Here is a 19,865-nt window from a genome sequence, read left to right as displayed (position 1 = left end):
GTACTTACAGCGCGGTGCAGAGGACCGACGCGCTGCGCTCACCAAACCTGGTACTTACAGCGCGGTGCAGAGGACCGACGCGCTGCGCTCACCAAACCTGGTACTTACAGCGCGGTGCAGAGGACCGACGCGCTGCGCTCACCAAACCTGGTACTTACAGCGCGGTGCAGAGGACCGACGCGCTGCGCTCACCAAACCTGGTACTTACAGCGCGGTGCAGAGGACCGACGCGCTGCGCTCACCAAACCTGGGATTCTCAAAACTGGCAGATTCTTAAATAGGTGGCATAAAAAAAGAAAATCCACACTCGTGAAATAATTCAATTGATTTAATTAACAGCAGACAATAAACAAAATGTGTGTGTTATGTGCATGTGAAGAGATCTTGATAAAAAGACGTGGCTTGTAAATCTTGTAAATAGAGGCTGCTAGAATGCATAATCTGTGTCGGATGTTTAACAAATTTATCCATGCACCCGTGTGTGTGTGTGTGTGTGTGCGTGTGTGCGTGTGTGTGTGTGTGTGTGTGTGTGTGTGTGTGTGTGTGTGTGTGTGTGTGTGTGTGTGTGTGTGTTAACGAGGACGACTAGGGGACATGGAGGTATGCATCCTGAAGGTAGAGGGTTTGAAGGCAAGCGGCTGCCAGCCAGAGGAACGAGCGATGTCTGGAGTCAACGGTACTTTCTGGAAACGACTGGGAGAGGAGAGGAGAATAGAGGGGAGGAGGGGAGAGGGGAGGAGAGGATGAGAGAGGAGGAGAGGAGAGGGGAGGAGAGGATGAGAGAAGAGGAGAGGAGAGGAGGGGATGAGAGGATGAGAGAAGAGATGAGAGAAGAGGAGATGAGAGGATGAGAGAAGAGATGAGAGGAGATGATGAGAGGGGAGGAGGGGAGAGGAGAGGGGAGGAGGGGAGATCAGAGGAGAGGGGATGATGAGATGAGAGGGGAGGAGGGGAGAGGGGGAGGAGAGGAAAGGGGAGGGGGGAGAGGGGGGAGGAGAGGAGAAGAGATGAGAGAGGGGAGGAGATGATGAGATGAGAGGGGAGGAGGGGAGAGGGGGAGGGGAGAGGGGGAGGAGAGGAGATGAGAGGGGAGGAGGGGAGAGTGGGTCAATGAGAGGGGAGGAGAAGAGAAGAGAGGAGAGGGGAGGAGAGATGAGGTCAAGGAGAAGAGGGAAAAGAGATATAGAGTGGAGACGATAGGAAAGGAGGGTAGGAGACAAGAGGCTTCGGATTAAAATGGTGTCCTAATAATGAAGACAAGGAAGAAATATAACACAGATGACAGAGTGTTTGTAGTTATTCTGTTGTGATCACACGGTAAAGGTTTGACGTTGCCATGCCGATGGTTTAGACTTATTCACCTCACTGTGACGGAGCGTGGAGAGCACTCCACCAACGTGCTCTGATCGCTTGATCGGTGAGGGATTGTTCCTAAACACACACACACACACACACACACACACAGACACACACACACACGCAAACACAAGGCTTCATCTTACAATTCACAACAAATTCATACAATTTAAATAAAGAGTTATCCAATAATAGACTCAATTCTTATTGAAAATATTGGCTATTGGTAATAGTACATTGATAGTAATAGTTGTTTTACGGTGTCCATAGACTATTTCCAAGTTTCTGACCAAAAGCACTTAAATGCGTGAAATGTCGTATTTACAACTTCTGAACTGGGAGGTAGGAATTTTCCAGAAGGGCTTGAAGGCAGCATAATAATGGTATATATATATATATATATATATATATATATATATATATATATATATATATATAATGTGTCGACCATATGAACACTGGACCTTTTTTTATGCATAGTTACAATTCTGTAAATTGCTTCAGATAAAAAAAAAGGGTTCCCCTCCGTTTCAGTCCTGTTCTGATTGATTGAAAACTCTATTAACAGATTGCAGAATGGGTACAGTACAGTACAGCTCAATACACACAATTGTTAAGGGGATGCAGACGAGAGAAAGACTTTCATCTTGTTTACATCAGGGTCCCCCATTTTCAATTCATCATAATATATATGACATACATGACATACAGATACAGTACTGCTACATCTATACATTTATGACATACCAGATTTACAAATACAGTACTGTTTGTGATACAAAAAGAGTCTAAAAAAGAGAGTATATACATTTGATGTAGAAACTGTACATTGGAGGAGGTTGGGTGGGAGGGGTGGGGGGGGGGAACACTGTACAACTGTACAAGCAAAACTGTACATTGGAATATCGACAACCTTACTTGGTCCCAAGAAGAGGGTCTTGTGTATTATTGGGTTAGGACATTTACTGTACATTTACAGGGGCCAGTTTCGAATTGCAGTCTCCCGTAGGTGCTCTTTGAGAGTGGTTTTGAAAGTGGGTAGTGATTCACATTCCTTTACAGCTGTGGGTAGGGCGTTCCACATTGATGTGGCATAATTGCTAAACTCGTTTAGTCCCTTGTTTGAGCCGAATCTGGGTTTAACATGATTTGTGGAGCTCCCTCTAGTGTTGTGGTCGTGGTATTCACTGACCTTTGGGAAGTATTTTGACATGTACATGGGTACCTTAGTCATATAGTGTATCTTGTAGACCAGGCCCATTGCAAGTTGCTGTACTCTGTCGTCTACTCTAAGCCATCCTAGGTAGTCAAAGTGGGCAGGGGTGAGGTGGGTTCTAGGAGTAAGTTCAAGTAGTAGTCTGACCAGTTTGTTTTGTGATGTTTGTAATCTTGTTTTTAGCGCCTTTGAGGTGCTTTGGTACTATGACGTGCAAGCATAGTCGTAGTACCCTTGAATGAGTGCTCCTGCCAGAGTCTTCAGGGTATTCTTGTTTACCAGAGAGGAGATCCGGTACAAGAATCTAGTTTGTTGGTTGACTTTTTTGATTACATACGTTCTCACTCTAGCAACCTCTATACCCCTCTGTTTCAGTCCTGTTGTCATTCTAGCAGCCTCTATACCTCTCCGTTTCAGTCCTGTTGTCATTCTAGCAGCCTCTATGCCCCTCTGTTTCAGTCCCGTTTTCACTCTAGCAACCTCTATACGCCTGTTTCAGTCCTGTTGTCATTCTAGCAGCCTGTATACCTCGGTTTCAGTCCTGTTCTCATTCTAGCCGCCTCTATACCTCTCTGTTACAGTCCTGTTCTCATTCTAGCAGCCTCTATAACCCTCTGTTTCAGTCCTGTTCTCATTCTAGCAGCCTCTATACCTCTGTGTCGGTCCTGTTCTCATTCTAGCAGCCTCTATACCTCTGTTTCAGTCCTGTTCTCATTCTAGCAGCCTCTATACCTCTGTTTCAGTCCTGTTCTCATTCTAGCAGCCTCTATACCTCTGTTTCAGTCCTGTTCTCATTCTAGCAGCCTCTATACCTCTGTGTTTCAGTCCTGTTCTCAACAGACTGTTTCTGTGCCTGTAACGAGCGAGCCACCGTTTGTACTGATGAAGGAAAGTCAGATCAAACTTTCAGACTAGACGTTGCAGATCAAATATGACTCAAGATCCAGCAATAGCGTAGCAATCTTACAGTTAAAATGTTTATATATTTTTGGTTCAACTTCAGATAGAAAAGAGAAGATTTACAAGCGAGCCGCCATCTTGTACGCACATTTTTATCTAGATCTCTTCACGCATATGAGGTTATGAGGTATTTATGTCTTTCTACTATTACCCTGCCCATACCTGTACCTCCCCTCCCCCCTCCCTCATGCTGCTATGATGCCCGCATTTACGCAATGGGATGAATAAAGGAATATCTTATCTTAGGAATGTAACGTTTATGAACAAACTACTACTACTAACCACTACTATAGTCACATTGTGTCACTACTACTAACCACTACTATAGTCACATTGTGTCACTACTACTAACCACTACTATAGTCACATTGTGTCACTACTACTAACCACTACTATAGTCACATTGTGTCACTACTACTAACCACTACTATAGTCACATTGTGTCACTACTACTAACCACTACTATAGTCACATTGTGTCACTACTACTAACCACTACTATAGTCACATTGTGTCATCATAACTACTAGTCACATTGTGTCATCATAACTACTATAGTCACATTGTGTCATCATAACTACTAGTCACATTGTGTCATCATAACTAATAGTCACCATATTTTTTTTTTTTTTTTATTGATCTTTTCCCCCCTCCATTTTCCTCCGATTTTCTCCCATCCCAATGTTAGTCGTATGCCAATTCCCAATCCCTTCCTGGTCGCTGCGCACTTACCCCCCACAGTCAGATCATCTGGGAGAGTGGAGGCTATCACGTGCTTCCTCCGACACACGTCCAGCCAATCAACCGCTTCTTTTCACCTGGCAGCGCGGATCCTCCCTGAGAGGGCGTAGCGTGTGGAAGGATCACACTATCCCACCCAGGTCCTATCCGCGCTTAGCAGGCGCCCCGACCGAACTGTAGGAGTCGCTGTTTACAACGACCCGGACCCACCCCGCCAGCTTCTCCCACCCTCTAATACAGCCAATAGCATAAATTACTTTATTTAATTTCAAACCTTTATTTAAACTCGAAAAAGGCAACTGAGGTCAGACCAGAGTGTGTCGGGTTTTTATTGCAAGAGTGAAAGAAAGGCTGGACCACAAACAAGGTGTTTCAAGCATAGACTTTGGATTTTGTAACTCTGCAGACGTTCTACGTTACATGTCATGATGTCATCAGACAGCGACCTCTAGGTGAGAGAGCCCTAGTGCTCGGTGTTGTAATAATAATAATAATAAACTTTATTTGTATAGCATCTTTCATACAGAAACTGCAGCTCAAAGCGCTTCACAACAGAAAAAAGACAGGCATAAAATGAGCACATAAAGTGCAGACATATAAAATCACAGTTGTTCACATTAGGATCTAACATCTCAACAGGCCACCTAGTTTATGGGTTGATTCAGTTTTAAATAGACAATAATAAAAAGAGTAAGATAGCGTGTTACGACCCCTGTGAGTCTAAGGGTAAAGGGCTGTAACATAACAGTTGGTTGACAGAAAAGATGGACCACGTTTGTAAACAACAATGATATTTATTGAATAGATGCAAAGGAAGCACATGTAGCTCAGGGGTGAGCCCAGGCCAAAACAACAAACAAACACCACTATACTCCAAATAAACACAATCTAATCTATGGTAAAAGAGATTACATTACCTAAACTACTCTTACCTAACCAAAACAGGAGAAAACAATGTCCAAAGGAAATGGCAGCTCACCCCATCTGTGCTTCCTGAGAAAGAGAAAAACACATTAATTATACAGAAACAAAAGCAGAATATATACAAAAACAAACTATAACTAACAATGCTCTCTCTGTGGCCATACACACACAAGGAAATTACTACTAAGCACCAAAGGCCAATAAACGAGATGCAATACTGTCAAGGTTACAGGTTTACCAAAATGACAACAAGCCTAGCCTCATGCCAGAGAGAGAGAGAGACTGAAGTGAGAAGCCATGTTTTAACAGGTGTGGGGTGATCCATGATTGGGTGGTGTGGATTGAGTGTTGGAGTCTGGAAAGCCATCCACCAATCACTGCTGTGTTGCAATAATGGAAGGATTGGCCTGGCAGGGACCAATGGGGAAGGGAACAATGGCTGGAGGGAGGAAACAAAATGGAGAACACACACACATGGAGACACACACTGGGGAATATATACATTGGGATGTAACATAGCGGCTGGGTGGCGCAGCGGACAAGGCGCTCGGCGCCAACGCAAGAGACACTGGTATCGAATCCAGCTGTCAGCGTTGCCTCCGGCTCGGCCGGCCGTCATACTGGCTCGATTGGCAGAGTCAGTGGGAGGGAAGCCGGCGGGGTGGGTCCGGGTCGTTGTGGACAGCGACTCCTACAGTTCGGTCGGGGCGCCTGCACAGCGAGGGAAGGATCTGGAGGGAGGTAGTGTGACCTTCCACACGTTACACTCCCCCGAGGGAGAGTCCGCGCTGCCAGGTGAAAAGAAGCGGTGGGCTGGGTACACATGTGTCGGAGGAAGCATGTGATAGTCTCTGCCCTCCCGGGCCGACGGTAGGGGGTAGAGTGCGCAACGACCAGGAAGGGGGATTGGGAATTGGCATAACGACTAACATTGGGTCGGGGAGAAAAACGGAAAAAGAAGGGGAAAAAAGATTTAAAAAATATATAAATAAAAAAAGATAAAATAGACAGAGTAAAATAGTGCAGTGCAATAAAATTGTAGAATAGAATAGATTAAAAAAAATAGAAATGTACAGTGCAATAAAAATATCCTGGATTACTGTTTAACAGTTCAAAGTCGTCTTTACCTTCTCTGTTTGGTATCCACAGTTTAAAACTTGACAGTCTTCCCTCTTGCTTTATACCCACTTTGACCCTTCGAACCTCCCACTCAGGGCGCAGTTCCCTCTCTCTGGGTGCAGTTCTAGGCCTGGGCCTTGTACTTCATCATTACGATAATTTTTAATTGAATACCGGTTACTATTAGAGGAATTACGGTATTTCAATAAATCTTGCCGAGCCAAATTTGCTGGCAGAAACATATTTGTTTTTATTTTTTGTTTTTGTCAAGACCATTTTTGCAGTGTTTGCAGATTTCTCCCTCCTGATTGGATAAAGTGGGAACAGGATACCAGAAAATAAATGTTCTGTTTACTGCAGATTGGAGGGACTGGGAGACCCATGTTACTGACCAAACATTATATCAGTGATGGCTGTCGGAATGTAGAGCTTATTATTTTCACATGTAGACCATTCATTTTAACAAAGAAAATACAGCTTACAGCACCTTTAAAGAGGCGTAAAAGAAACCTATGCACACATGTACCTGAACATGCACACATGGGTAGCATGAGGTCGATGCGAGGTTCATCAGTTTGGGTAAATGTTCAGTATATTTTAGCAGAGTCAGGCTGGCTACCGCTGTAGATCCAACCTTTTTTTTAGGGTGAAACTACCTTCTGACTCAGCTCTGGATCTCATTTACCGGCAGTAAACACATGCCAGGAGTGACACCTAGTGAGAGAGGAGCAGCCAGCCTCGTACGGTGCCCTGCCAAGCCCAAAACAAAAACACATTTTAACTGTCCGATTCAGTCGACGCAGCGAGATTATTTTATTCCAAAAGAACTGAAAACGTGTTGTATCCCTAAGGGTCCTTGTTAAGTTTAATTGGCCTCCCAGGAAACCCTATTATTACTGATTGGTTGTACCGTCATTAGTTGGCGTACATGACGTTGTGTAAATTGAGCCTGTGTATACGGAAACTATGTTAAGGAGAACAATGTGTACGTTTTTTGGAAAACATCCGTTGTCAACATTCTTGGGAGAGGTACAGTATAGGTGAGCGGTGAGCTGCATCTCTTCTCTTGTAACACGCAGACGCTGTAATCCCGGGTCGCCCGCGGTGAAAGTGTCAAATTGCCAGCTGGCCCACGTGTTTTAATTAGGGATGTCCGATATTATCGGCCTATCGATATTATCGGCCAATATTGGCATTCAAATGTAATATCGAAAATTATTGGTATCGGTTAAAAAAAAAAAAAAAAACACAAATTTTTATTTACTTTTACATTTATTTAACCTTTATTTACCCAGGCAAGCAAGTAAGAACAAATTCTTATTTTATTTATTGTGAAAAGTATGCATAATGTTGTGTTAATTCCATGACAAGAGATATGTAATGTTAACACTTTGAGAGCCAGTCCGTGTTTTCCTTTTTACCCCCTTGAATGCCCAAATCCACTTCAATGTTAACGTTAATATCGCCTAATCTATGTTTTAAATTATGGCTATGTGTCTAATCTGCCCGTCGCTTATCAAAGACTCATTTTCCAGTCAACATTGTCAAAGCAGATTGTTTTTTTATCGCTTAATTTCCGTTTGATAGCATTTTGAAAATCACTCGTTTTTGCGGAAAAAACAACCCATTCTATGATAATCGCCTTTTACTGGAATATTCTAGAACGTTGTCATTTGTCTGCCTATTTATGAATAGTTTTCAAATAAACGTTAGATAATCTATAGTATATGTGTGCGCACGCACGCTCGTGCCGCTCGCTGATAATCGCTGCTCTTATTTCCTGATGGCTTTTACAGTCAAAACAGCTATATCACATATAGGGGAAACGCTTATATATCCGTGAAAACAAGTCTGATTATCCTAAGACTGATAACATAGATTCCTTACCCGAGATCAGATGGTATCCAAATGGATTATTCCAATTTCTGATCACCATTCGAAAAAATCGATCATTGTATACAGTAGAACACATAATCCCCGCTGCTCTTCAGGCTCCGGAGTGATGCCGGTCGATGCCGGCTGCGTGAGTGAGACGTAAAATGTGGAGTCAGAAATCCTTTCTCCCATTCACTTTCATTGAGTCCAATCCAAAAGGGTGATTTACCATCTGGGAGACGATAGGGGGCGCTTTTTTCACATCTGAGCACCTGGGGTGACTGGATCTCCAACGGTAGGCTCGCTTGATGCAATATGATTTCAGATCGCTAATAAATAAAAAAACGAATAAAACGAATATTCTCGTGAGGTGGGCATTCAACCCGGGGGGTAATAACCCGAGAAAAGCCGTGAGTGGCATTCAAAGTGTTAATGACCTGAAATTATTCCGTTTTTTGGGGGGGAAACCCTGCATATATATATCGGTATCGGTTGATATCGGTATCGGAAATTAAGAGTTGGACAATATCGGATATCGGTAAAAAAAAGCCAATATCGAACATCCCTAGTTTTAATAAAACATGAGTGTTTCGCGTGGAACTTCGGACAGTGCTTTCTGATCCGAGTGAAGGGGTTTATCGTGCGCTTCAGGAAGCAAAAGGGAAGGCTATCCCACGCCGTCTGGCCGGCATGATTCTGCCGTTAAAACCCTGGTGGAGACGGCCCGACAGTGGTCTCGGTGAAGAGTCCGTTACGTGGAGGCTGGTGTGCTGTGGCCTTTTTTTTTTTTTTTTTCAAGTTAAAGGGGGAATCCCAATCTGGGTCTCTCTCTTGCGTTTGTAGCGGAGTTGCTTTATATGACTGTAATCATAATAATCAAAATAACCTACCTCATACTATACTCTACCCATATAGCCCTGTATGATAGCATGTACAATAGTGCTGTATATCCCGTACAGTATACATTTATATTTACATATACATATTTATATATATATACTGTATACAGTATACCGGTATATACATTTATATTTACATATTTATATATACTGTATACAGTATATATATCCATATCTATCTGAATATACCTGCATAATCCTTCCAGGGTTTCCCATTAATTACATAGACTGTGGCGTCCCGCCACAGTTGTATAATGAAAAATAATAATAAATTACATTAACACTTTGATTGCCCAAGGTTAAATTCATGATATACCATCCCTTGCCAGCTATATTTAACATGGAGAAGTTCCCCTTCTTTGCAGGGCTATAACTTTTTAAATTCTATTGCTAGATTGCCATTATTATGGCCCATTCAAGGTCCTATATGTATTGTTCATGGTGTAGCAACGTTAAACTTTTTCATTCACATATTCATACTAAAATATGGTCTAAAGTATAAGTATGTTTTCATCTCTTTCTGCAGCTTTCTCCAGAACGTGATTTATAACCCCAAATGCATTATATTGATGATGAAATACAGTTTGGTAGGAATCTGTGCGAGATAAAAAATTTCAACTGGACGTACTTCTAGAATTTACTACACGTCATCTGATGTTGACCGGATGGGCGAGGGGGCGTTTATAATTCCGTGGGCAACGTTATACCATTCATCTAATGTGGGTCATATGTTCATCATAGCAGTTAGTATCGAACACGGTAATACTACACGCTAAAACTCACCCCAGTCTCCTCGGGCCGTTGGGCTATCAGCTTGGAGTAGACAGTTTTCGATTATGGGATGTTGAAATGCCGGATCTATTTCCAGGTTGTATAATAGTATATACGTCCAAATCATGTTGTTTTTTCGAGTTATTTCCACCGATCGATGTTCACTGTGTGAAGACAGAGTCTCTCTAACATCAGACGACAGAGTACAGCAACTTGCAATGGGCCTGGTCTACAAGATACACTACACGACCAAGGTACCCATGTACATGTCAAAATACTTCCCAAAGGTCAGTGAATACCACGATCACAACACCAGAGGGAGCTCCACAAATCATGTTAAACCCAGATTCGGCTCAAATAAGGGACTAAACACGTTTCGCAATTATGCCACATCAATGTGGAACGCCCTACCCAAAGCTGTAAAGGAATGTGGATCACTACCCACTTTCAAAACCTCTCTCAAGGGACACCTACGGGAGACTGCAATTCAACACTGGCCCCTGTAAATATCCTAACCCAACCCCCTCCAATGTACAGTCATTTACCTAGTATGGTTTTGTCAATAGCCCAATGTACAATTTTGTTTGTTTGTACAGTGTGTCCCCCCCCCCCTCAATGTACAGTTTTGCTTGTATATACAGTGTGCCCCCCCCCCACCTCCAATGTAGATTACCCAGTACGGTTGTCAATATCCCAGTGTACCCAACCCCCCCCCACCCAACCTCCTCCAATGTACAGTTTCTACGTCAAATGTATATACTCCCTTTTCCTGACTCCTTCTGTATCACAAACAGTACTGTATTTGCAAATCTGGTATGACATAAATGTATAGATGTAGCAGTACTGACTATCTGTATGTCATGTATGTCATATATGTCCTGATGAATTGAAAATGGGGGACCCTGATGTAAACAAGACGAAAGTCTTTATCTGGTCTGCATCCCCTTAACAATTGTGTGTATTGAGCTGTACTGTATTGTACCCATTCTGCAATCTGTTAATAAAGTTTTCAATCAATCAATCAATCAATCAAGCGAGTGCCCGGACCCCATATGGAGTGAGTCCTGCCGGTTCAAAGGTTGAATATCCGGTTTCGATCTGCCGATCGGCCACCAGATGGCGCTCTTGAACCGCTAGAGGGTTGAGAGGAGACCAGCACTGTGTGTCAAGGCTGCGGAGGGGAAATATGATTTCGATCACAGATTTTTGAAATATTGATATCAAAGACGAGTTACGGCGTCCTCGGCAACTTGAGCATGGCTAGGAAAGACGCAGAAAACACGTTTCCGGCAGTTAAAATAAATCCTTTTTCTTTTTTTTACAATTTTTTTAAATATAAAGTTTGCCAATAGGGACGTGTCAGTAGTATTGGCAGTGGTAGTAGTCGTAATAGTAATCCACTATATTTTTTTATTTTCTAAAAAAATAAACCAGTTCAACACAGGTAACCACTTTTGCTTAATTTCTTTGATGGCTCAAATGTACGCTCTAGTCCAGTGGTTCCCAAACCTCTCCTCGAGGCACCCCAGCCGTTCCATGTATTTGTTAAATTCCACCACCAGCACACCTTGATTCAACTAATAAAGGGCTAGTTAAGTTGAATCAGGTGTGCTGGTGGTGGAATTTAACAAATACATTGAACGGCTGGGGTGCTTCGAGGAGAGGATTGGGAAGCACTAGTCTAGTCGATTTTGTGTTTTGAGCACAAAGTTCATCATAGATCTAGCCTCTTTATTTTGCTCTCAAAGTGCACCAGATTGATGCATTTAACTTTCAAATGTACCAAAAAAAAGATATTCCCTAAGGGTCGGAGGTTCACCCCCCATAGTCTCTGAAAATCCTGTGGGAAACACTACCTTCTACTTATACACCTGCATATAACCCACACAACTCTGCATGATAGCATATACAATAATGCTGTATATACCATATCTATATATTTATTCTTACCGTATATATATATATATACATCTGTCTTTACATACCTGCATATCATCCTTTTTACTGTACATCTCTGTAGATACTATATCTAAATCTGTACATGTCCCTTACCTACTCTTATTAGTTACACTGCTGGCCAGTATGACTTACTACCATAGTGTCTTTATACCTGTATCACTGTACATATTAATACTACAACTCTGTATATACTGTACATCTGATTAGCACTATTAGTCAGTAGTTAGTTAGTACTCATTTACTTTGGGTTACTCCTTTACCTGGTGAAAGAGAATGGGAAGCTCGTCTCCGGAGAGAGAGACGATTGAGGTGTCAGGAAATTCATATTCATAATTCATAGCCCATTGTAGTTTGAAGTTGAGTGAGGTTAAAGATAAGCGTCATTATGACGTCTGGCTCTACCAAAATTAGCATGTTTAGCTGCCGATGTTTCTCAGCAGAGATCGCTTCGGCCACACGGAGGAATTAATCACTTTTAATGTTGCTTTGTGGTGGAATTTGAGATGTATTTAGGCGTGTAGAGTATTGAGTCTCTAATAACAACATAATAGTGTCTGCTCTACTTATGTTGAAGAGAGCTCTCCAGCTGGGCGATGTAGGCCTTCTGTTCCCTCAGCTTCACCTCCTGTTCACTCAGCTGTCTGTGACACAAGAAAAAGCAAATCATGCGCTCAAACATTTTGATAAACCACAGCGACACAGTGTCCTCTACCTGCAGGTTGCTGGTTTCCTTGACAGTACTAGCGCTGGGATACAAAGGCTACATTCTGACACAAATGTACCTATAATTATCAACCATGGTGTTTTTTTTACACACGGCTAAAGACAATAATGTCCATTCCCACTGCCTCAAAGGTTTCTTATATATTTTTTGCCTTTCAACCTTTTTCTCCCCCCATCCCCCAGTTTAATCGTTATGTAAATTTCCTTCCTGGTCGTTGCACTGCCCTACTGTCTGGGGAGGGTGTAGTCTACCACATGCTGCCCTACTGTCAGTCTGGGGAGGGTGTAGACTACCACATGCTGCCCTACTGTCAATCTGGGGAGGGTGTAGACTACCACATGCTGCCCTACTGTCTGGGGAGGGTGTAGTCTACCACATGCTGCCCTACTGTCAGTCTGGGGAGGGTGTAGACTACCACATGCTGCCCTACTGTCAATCTGGGGAGGGTGTAGACTACCACATGCTGCCCTACTAGGGCGGGCCATACTTTTTTTTTTTGGAAAATCAATCGAGTGGGGTGTCTAAAATATGTGTTTTTTTGTGGGGAATTCAAATATGGGATTATTTTTCTAATCGGATAACTCCTACCTACATTGTTTTGGATTTCAAAATGGCCGATTTTACCATTTTTCACCCCTTGGCCATACATGGATGCCAACATGAATCTGAAGGAAATCCTAACATGCAAGGTGTCTAAATGATGTGTTTCTTAATGGGGAATTCAAATATGAGTTCATTTTTGGGATAGGATAACTCTAACCTACATCATTTTGGATTTCAAAATGACCGATTTTACCATTTTCACCCCTTGGCCATACATGGATGCCAACATGTATCTGAAGGAAATCCTAACATGCAAGGTGTCTAAATGATGTGTTTCTTAATGGGGAATTCAAATATGAGGTCATTTTTGGGATAGGATCAATATAACCTGCATAATTTTGGATTTCAAAATGGCTGATTTTACCATTTGAACCCATTGGTATTGTATTACAAAATTGCAAAGATAAAAAATATATGGGAAATCATTTATAATGACAAAGCCATCAAATTTATTAACAAGTGAACTGTATATAACTGGATACAACTCCAAAGATCAATAATAATAATACTAACAATAATAAATTGTATTTGTAATGCACACAAACACCTAAGTGCTAAATCTCGATCTCCTGACTTCTTGAACTTTGCCAGGTTCCAATATCTTGATTGGACTCATTCTTGGATGGCAAGATCTCCTACTGTACTGCTTTAGCCACCAACCTACAAACACAAACTTAAAGTCAACGTCAGCCATAAATAGGTGAGCTCTTTCCAGAACTACTCAGCAGAAACCTCTGTAACCATTTTAACAAACGTCTCAATGTATTGAGAAAATCCATGGGGCTCCATCAATCCTCTATCTTCTTAAAACATCGGAAAGGCAGGGGATGGAAAAGAAGGCAGAGAAAAGGAGAAGGGGCAAAGAAGAAAGCTTTGCAGCAGCAGACAAGGTTGTCAGGAAGGATGCCCATGGATTTTCTCAATACATTGAGACGTTTGTTAAAATGGTTACAGAGGTTTCTGCTGAGTAGTTCTGGAAAGAGCTCACCTATTTATGGCTGACGTTGACTTTAAGTTTGTGTTTGTAGGTTGGTGGCTAAAGCAGTACAGTAGGAGATCTTGCCATCCAAGAATGAGTCCAATCAAGATATTGGAACCTGGCAAAGTTCAAGAAGTCAGGAGATCGAGATTTAGCACTTAGGTGTTTGTGTGCATTACAAATACAATTTATTATTGTTAGTATTATTATTATTATTGATCTTTGGAGTTGTATCCAGTTATATACAGTTCACTTGTTAATAAATTTGATGGCTTTGTCATTATAAATGATTTCCCATATATTTTTTATCTTTGCAAATTTGTAATACAATACCAATGGGTTCAAATGGTAAAATCAGCCATTTTGAAATCCAAAATTATGCAGGTTATATTTATCCTATGCCAAAAATTACCTCATATTTGAATTCCCCATTAAGAAACACATCATTTAGACACCTTGCATGTTAGGATTTCCTTCAGATTCATGTTGGCATCCATGTATGGCCAAGGGGTGAAAAATGGTAAAATCTGCCATTTTGAAATCCAAAACGATGTAGGTAGGAGTTATCCGATTAGAAAAATAATCCCATATTTGAATTCCCCACAAGAAACACATATTTTAGACACCCCACTCCATTGATTTTCCAAAAAAAAAAAAAGTATGGCCCGCCCTACTGCCCTACTGTCAGTCTGGGGAGGGTGTAGACTACCACATGCTGCCCTACTGTCAGTCTGGGGAGGGTGTAGACTACCACATGCTGCCCTACTGTCCGGGGAGGGTGTAGACTACCACATGCTGCCCTACTGTCAGTCTGGGGAGGGTGTAGACTACCACATGCTGCCCTACTGTCAGTCTGGGGAGGGTGTAGACTACCACATGCTGCCCTACTGTCGGTCTGGGGAGGGTGTAGACTACCACATGCTGCCCTACTGTCGGTCTGGGGAGGATGTAGACTACCACATGCTGCCCTACTGTCGGTCTGGGGATGGTGTAGACTACCACATGCTGCCCTACTGTCGGTGTGGGGAGGGTGTAGACTACCACATGCTGCCCTACTGTCAGTCTGGGGAGGGTGTAGACTACCACATGATGCCCTACTGTCGATCTGGGGAGGGTGTAGACTACCACATGCTGCCCTACTGTCGGTCTGGGGAGGGTGTAGACTACCACATGCTGCCCTACTGTCGGTCTGGGGAGGGTGTAGACTACCACATGCTGCCCTACTGTCGGTCTGGGGAGGGTGTAGACTACCACATGCTGCCCTACTGTCAATCTGGGGAGGGTGTAGACTACCACATGCTGCCCTACTGTCAGTCTGGGGAGGGTGTAGACTACCACATGCTGCCCTACTGTCGGTCTGTGGAGGGTATAGACTACCACATGCTGCCCTACTGTCAGTCTGGGGAGGGTGTAGACTACCACATGCTGCCCTACTGTCAGTCTGGGGAGGGTGTAGACTACCACATGCTGCCCTACTGTCAGTCTGGGGAGGGTGTAGACTACCACATGCTGCCCTACTGTGGGTCTGGGGAGGGTGTAGATTACCACATGCTGCCCTACTGTCAGTCTGGGGAGGGTGTAGAACTACCACATGCTGCCCTACTGTCAGTCTGGGGAGGGTGTAGACTACCACATGCTGCTCTACTGTCTGTCTGGGGAGGGTGTAGACTACCACATGCTGCCCTACTGTCTGTCTGGGGAGGGTGTAGACTACCACATGCTGCCCTACTGTCGGTCTGGGGAGGGTGTAGACTACCACATGCTGCCCTACTGTCGGTCTGGGGAGGGTGTAGACTACCACATGCTGCCCTACTGTGGGTCTGGGGAGGGTGTAGACTACCACATGCTGCCCTACTGTCAGTCTGGGGAGGGTGTAGACTACCACATGCTGCCCTACTGTCGGTCTGGGGAGGGTGTAGACTACCACATGCTGCCCTACTGTCAATCTGGGGAGGGTGTAGACTACCACATGCTGCCCTACTGTGGATCTGGGGAGGGTGTAGACTACCACATGCTGCCCTACTGTGGATCTGGGGAGGGTGTAGACTACCACATGCTGCCCTACTGTCAGTCTGGGGAGGGTGTAGACTACCACATGCTGCCCTACTGTCGGTCTGGGGAGGGTGTAGACTACCACATGCTGCCCTACTGTCAATCTGGGGAGGGTGTAGACTACCACATGCTGCCCTACTGTGGATCTGGGGAGGGTGTAGACTACCACATGCTGCCCTACTGTGGATCTGGGGAGGGTGTAGACTACCACATGCTGCCCTACTGTGGATCTGGGGAGGGTGTAGTAGGAGTCGCTATCGCCAAAGACCAGGGCTCATACCTCACCGGCTTCCCACCCGTGAACACTACACTACACTACCCAGACAGCCCTTTCTTATCAAATCTAACAGAGTCTAACAGAACTACTGTTGTATATATTTCATTGGCACATATTCTTACTTGGACAGGTTTTTATTATCAATTACTAACGTCCTCGTATGAAACCCTCCAACTAGACACTGTCTGGAGGAGGGATATACCAGACCTGGAAAGTGACTTTGATTGGCAAGAAGCATGGGCAAATATCCGTCTTACGTCAAGGAACCCGGACCATCAACAAATCAATCTTAACTATATTCACAGGACATACTTGACTCCTATAAGACTGAACAGAATGGGCCTGAAACAAGACTCAAAATGCTCCCAATGTACAAATGGAGACGAAGGGACATTTATGCACATGTATTGGGACTGCCCACCAGTTAAGGCATTCTGGAAAGATGTGACCCACCAATTATCAGAACTCGTATCTTGGAATATACCAGTACACCCCTCTGTATTGCTTTTGAATGTTGTTTTTGAGTTTGCAGTAGATCCACAGCTAAAGAGATTGGTTTTATCGGGTATCACAGTAGCTAAAAAACTGATCGCATCACGCTGGTTTCAACCGGAAAAAGTGTGCCGGAAAGTTTGGTCTCTTACATATCTCGATGTGATTTATCAAGAAATATCTACAGCAAGAATTCTGGGTCTCAACGAATCCAAAATGTCAATGTGGTTAGAAGTGGTGGAGAGAATAAAAGCTAGCTTATAATGGTAGTGTCTGGTTAGGAGTGAGGGATAATGGAGGTACTATCCAAGGAGGGGTCCGGGAGGGGGGGGTTCGAGCTGGAGCATATGTGTGTAGGGTTTTAGAAAATAGGTATTAGGGGTATATCCAGTATAAGGCATTTGTATAATTGTTAATTTCGTTGGATATACACTGTATACGGTAAAATATTATTATAGACTTTTTTTTTTGTCTCGTTTCTGTACTTGCATGTAATTTTAGCCACCTTGACTGTTAGTTTCACTATGCATTGTGTGTTGAGTACTGAGTTTTAATAATTTCTGTTTTGCAATAATAAAAAAAGGAAGAAAAAAAAGGTTAACCTTTCACTACCACACTACAAAAGGTTAACCTTTCACTACCACACTACAGAAGGTTGATTGATTGATTGGAAACTTTATTAACAGATTGCAGAATGGGTACAGTACAATACAGCTCAATACATACAATTGTTAAGGGGATGCAGACCATAGAAAGACTTTCGTACAACTGTACTTTTTGTACAACTGTACAAGCAAAACTGTACATTGGAATATTGACAAGACCATACTTGGTAATATACTGTACATTGGAGGGGGTTGTGTTAGGACATTTACAGGGGCCAGTTTCGAATTGCAGTCTCCCGTAGGTGTTTTTTTGAGTGTTTTTGAAAGTGGGTAGTGATTCACATTCCTTTACAGCTTTGGGTAGGGCGTTCCACATTGATGTGGCATAATTGCTAAACGTGTTTAGTCCCTTGTTTGAGCCAAATCTGGGTTTAACATGATTTGTGGAGCTCCCTCTGGTGTTGTGATCGTGGTATTCACTGACCTTTGGGAAGTATTTTGACATGTACATGGGTACCTTGGTCGTGTAGTGTATCTTGTAGACCAGGCCCATTGCAAGTTGCTGTACTCTGTCGTCTACTCTAAGCCATCCTAGGTTGTCAAAGTGGGCAGGGGTGAGGTGGGTTCTAGGAGTAAGGTCAAGCAGTAGTCTGACCAGTTTGTTTTGAGATGTTTGTAATTTTGTTTTTAGCGCCTTTGAGGTGCTTTGGTACCATGAGGTGCAAGCATAGTCGTAGTACCCCTGAATGAGTGCTCCTGCCAGAGTCTTCAGGGTATTCTTGTTTACCAGAGAGGAGATCCGGTACAAGAATCGAGTTTGTTGGTTGACTTTTTTTATTACATTGGATGCCATTTTGTCACAGGAGAGATTAGCCTCTAGGATGGAACCCAGGTAGGTAATTTCATCTTTCCTTGTGACAATATTGTCACCCACTGTAACTGAGAAGCCGTCGGTCTTGCTGAGTTTGTTATTTGAACCGAAGAGAATGGACTCTGTTTTGCCCATGTGTAATGATAGTTTGTTATCAGCGAGCCATATGCAGATTCTGCCTAGTTCCGAGCTGAGGGTTTTTTCAACCTGTAACTTGTTCTTGTCAGAGACCAGCAGGGCTGAGTCGTCCGCAAACAGGAACAAGTTGCAGTCACAACTTGTGGCAGTAAGCGGTACGTTAAACTCACTGCCCCTTAAAAGACACATAGAGGGCGCCCCAGTGGCGAACCACCCAGTGGCGAACCACAACACGGCCGACCCGGGTTCGATTCCCGAACCCGTCGTTATTTTCCGAATGTCTTCCCCCCCACTCTGTCTCCCATTCCTCCTCTGTCTCTCTCTACTGGACTGCCCAGTAGAAATAAAGCGATAAAACGCTAAAAAAAAAAAGACAGACACATTACCAAGCAGTGAATTCACTTCTTGGTATAGCGGTCTGTACTGTCGCCCGAACGGCCGACCCTGGTTCAAAACTCCCTCAGGGCATCGAAAAACTAACACAACGCAGAGGAGTCGCATACGATCGGTCACATAAGCACATACGAGGATAAGAGAGAAAAGTAGAACATTTTGCAGAACCATAGACTGTGTAGGTGCTTACAGTTGTATCATTTTCTTTTTATGTTTCAACCACAAGATGGCGATGTTCCCATTTTCCCTCCTATGATGACATGAACTCCTCATCAAAGGTTTCCAACATTAGATAAATATCTGTCAAAGTTAACAAAAATATTCTTACTTTGTCTGAGATAGGAGATACTTGGCACTTGGCTTTACATATGAAACACTCTCCTTGCTTGCCTGAAAAAAAAGTTGCACGTAAGCTACAATATGAGTATAATCAAAGTTACAATACGGATTATACAGTACATTAGCAGTGGTGGAAGAACTTGTACACAGTTCCTTTACTTAAGTAAAATTAGAAATAACCAGATCAATGACTAGGCTGGTAAAAGTCCTCCATTCAAATTCTACAAAAGTAAAAGCAGATAAGTATTTGCTATTGAATGTAATTAAGTATATAAATTATGCATTCTACATGACGTTTGTGTATTCCAGTGCTTGGGAACATTCATGCCTCGACCCATTGACCTCTGAAGGTTATGTTAAAGTGGTATGTGGTCCAGTTATGCTGCTCTGATTAAAGGTTATGTTAAAGTGGTATGTGGTCCAGTTATGCTGCTCTGATTAAAGGTTATGTTAAAGTGGTATGTGGTCCAGTTATGCTGCTCTGATTAAAGGTTATGTTAAAGTGGAATGTGGTCCAGTTATGCTGCTCTGATTAAAGGTCATGTTAAAGTGGTATGTGGTCCAGTTATGCTG

The 19,865-nt window shown here is 43.1% G+C and overlaps 1 protein-coding gene across 6 annotated transcripts in view; it reads right to left on the bottom strand.

Moving 5' to 3' along the window:
* Nucleotides 1-312: 312 nt before the first annotated feature.
* Nucleotides 313-19,865, bottom strand: part of LOC311243230 (uncharacterized protein) — a 65,424-nt gene continuing 45,871 nt past the window's right edge. For 4 of the 6 annotated variants that reach the window (XM_084332370.1, XM_084332371.1, XM_084332372.1 and 1 more), the window contains 3 exons: nucleotides 12,383-12,460; nucleotides 1,362-1,431; nucleotides 313-693 (listed from right to left, as the gene is read on the bottom strand). In XM_084332370.1, the coding sequence (XP_084188496.1) occupies nucleotides 586-693; nucleotides 1,362-1,431; nucleotides 12,383-12,460 (256 nt within the window). In that variant the 3' untranslated portion in view covers nucleotides 313-585. Of the gene's footprint in view, nucleotides 694-1,361; nucleotides 1,432-5,204; nucleotides 5,266-12,382; nucleotides 12,461-19,865 lie in introns of all 6 variants that reach the window. The other 2 variants (XR_014620650.1, XM_084332374.1) reach the window with 2 other exon arrangements.

Source organism: Notolepis coatsorum, assembly GCF_963971535.1.
Source record: "Notolepis coatsorum genome assembly, chromosome: 16".
NCBI lineage: Eukaryota > Metazoa > Chordata > Actinopteri > Aulopiformes > Paralepididae > Notolepis > Notolepis coatsorum.
The sequence above is the reverse complement of the archived record's forward strand: the minus strand, read 5'-3'. Positions and strand labels throughout refer to the sequence as shown.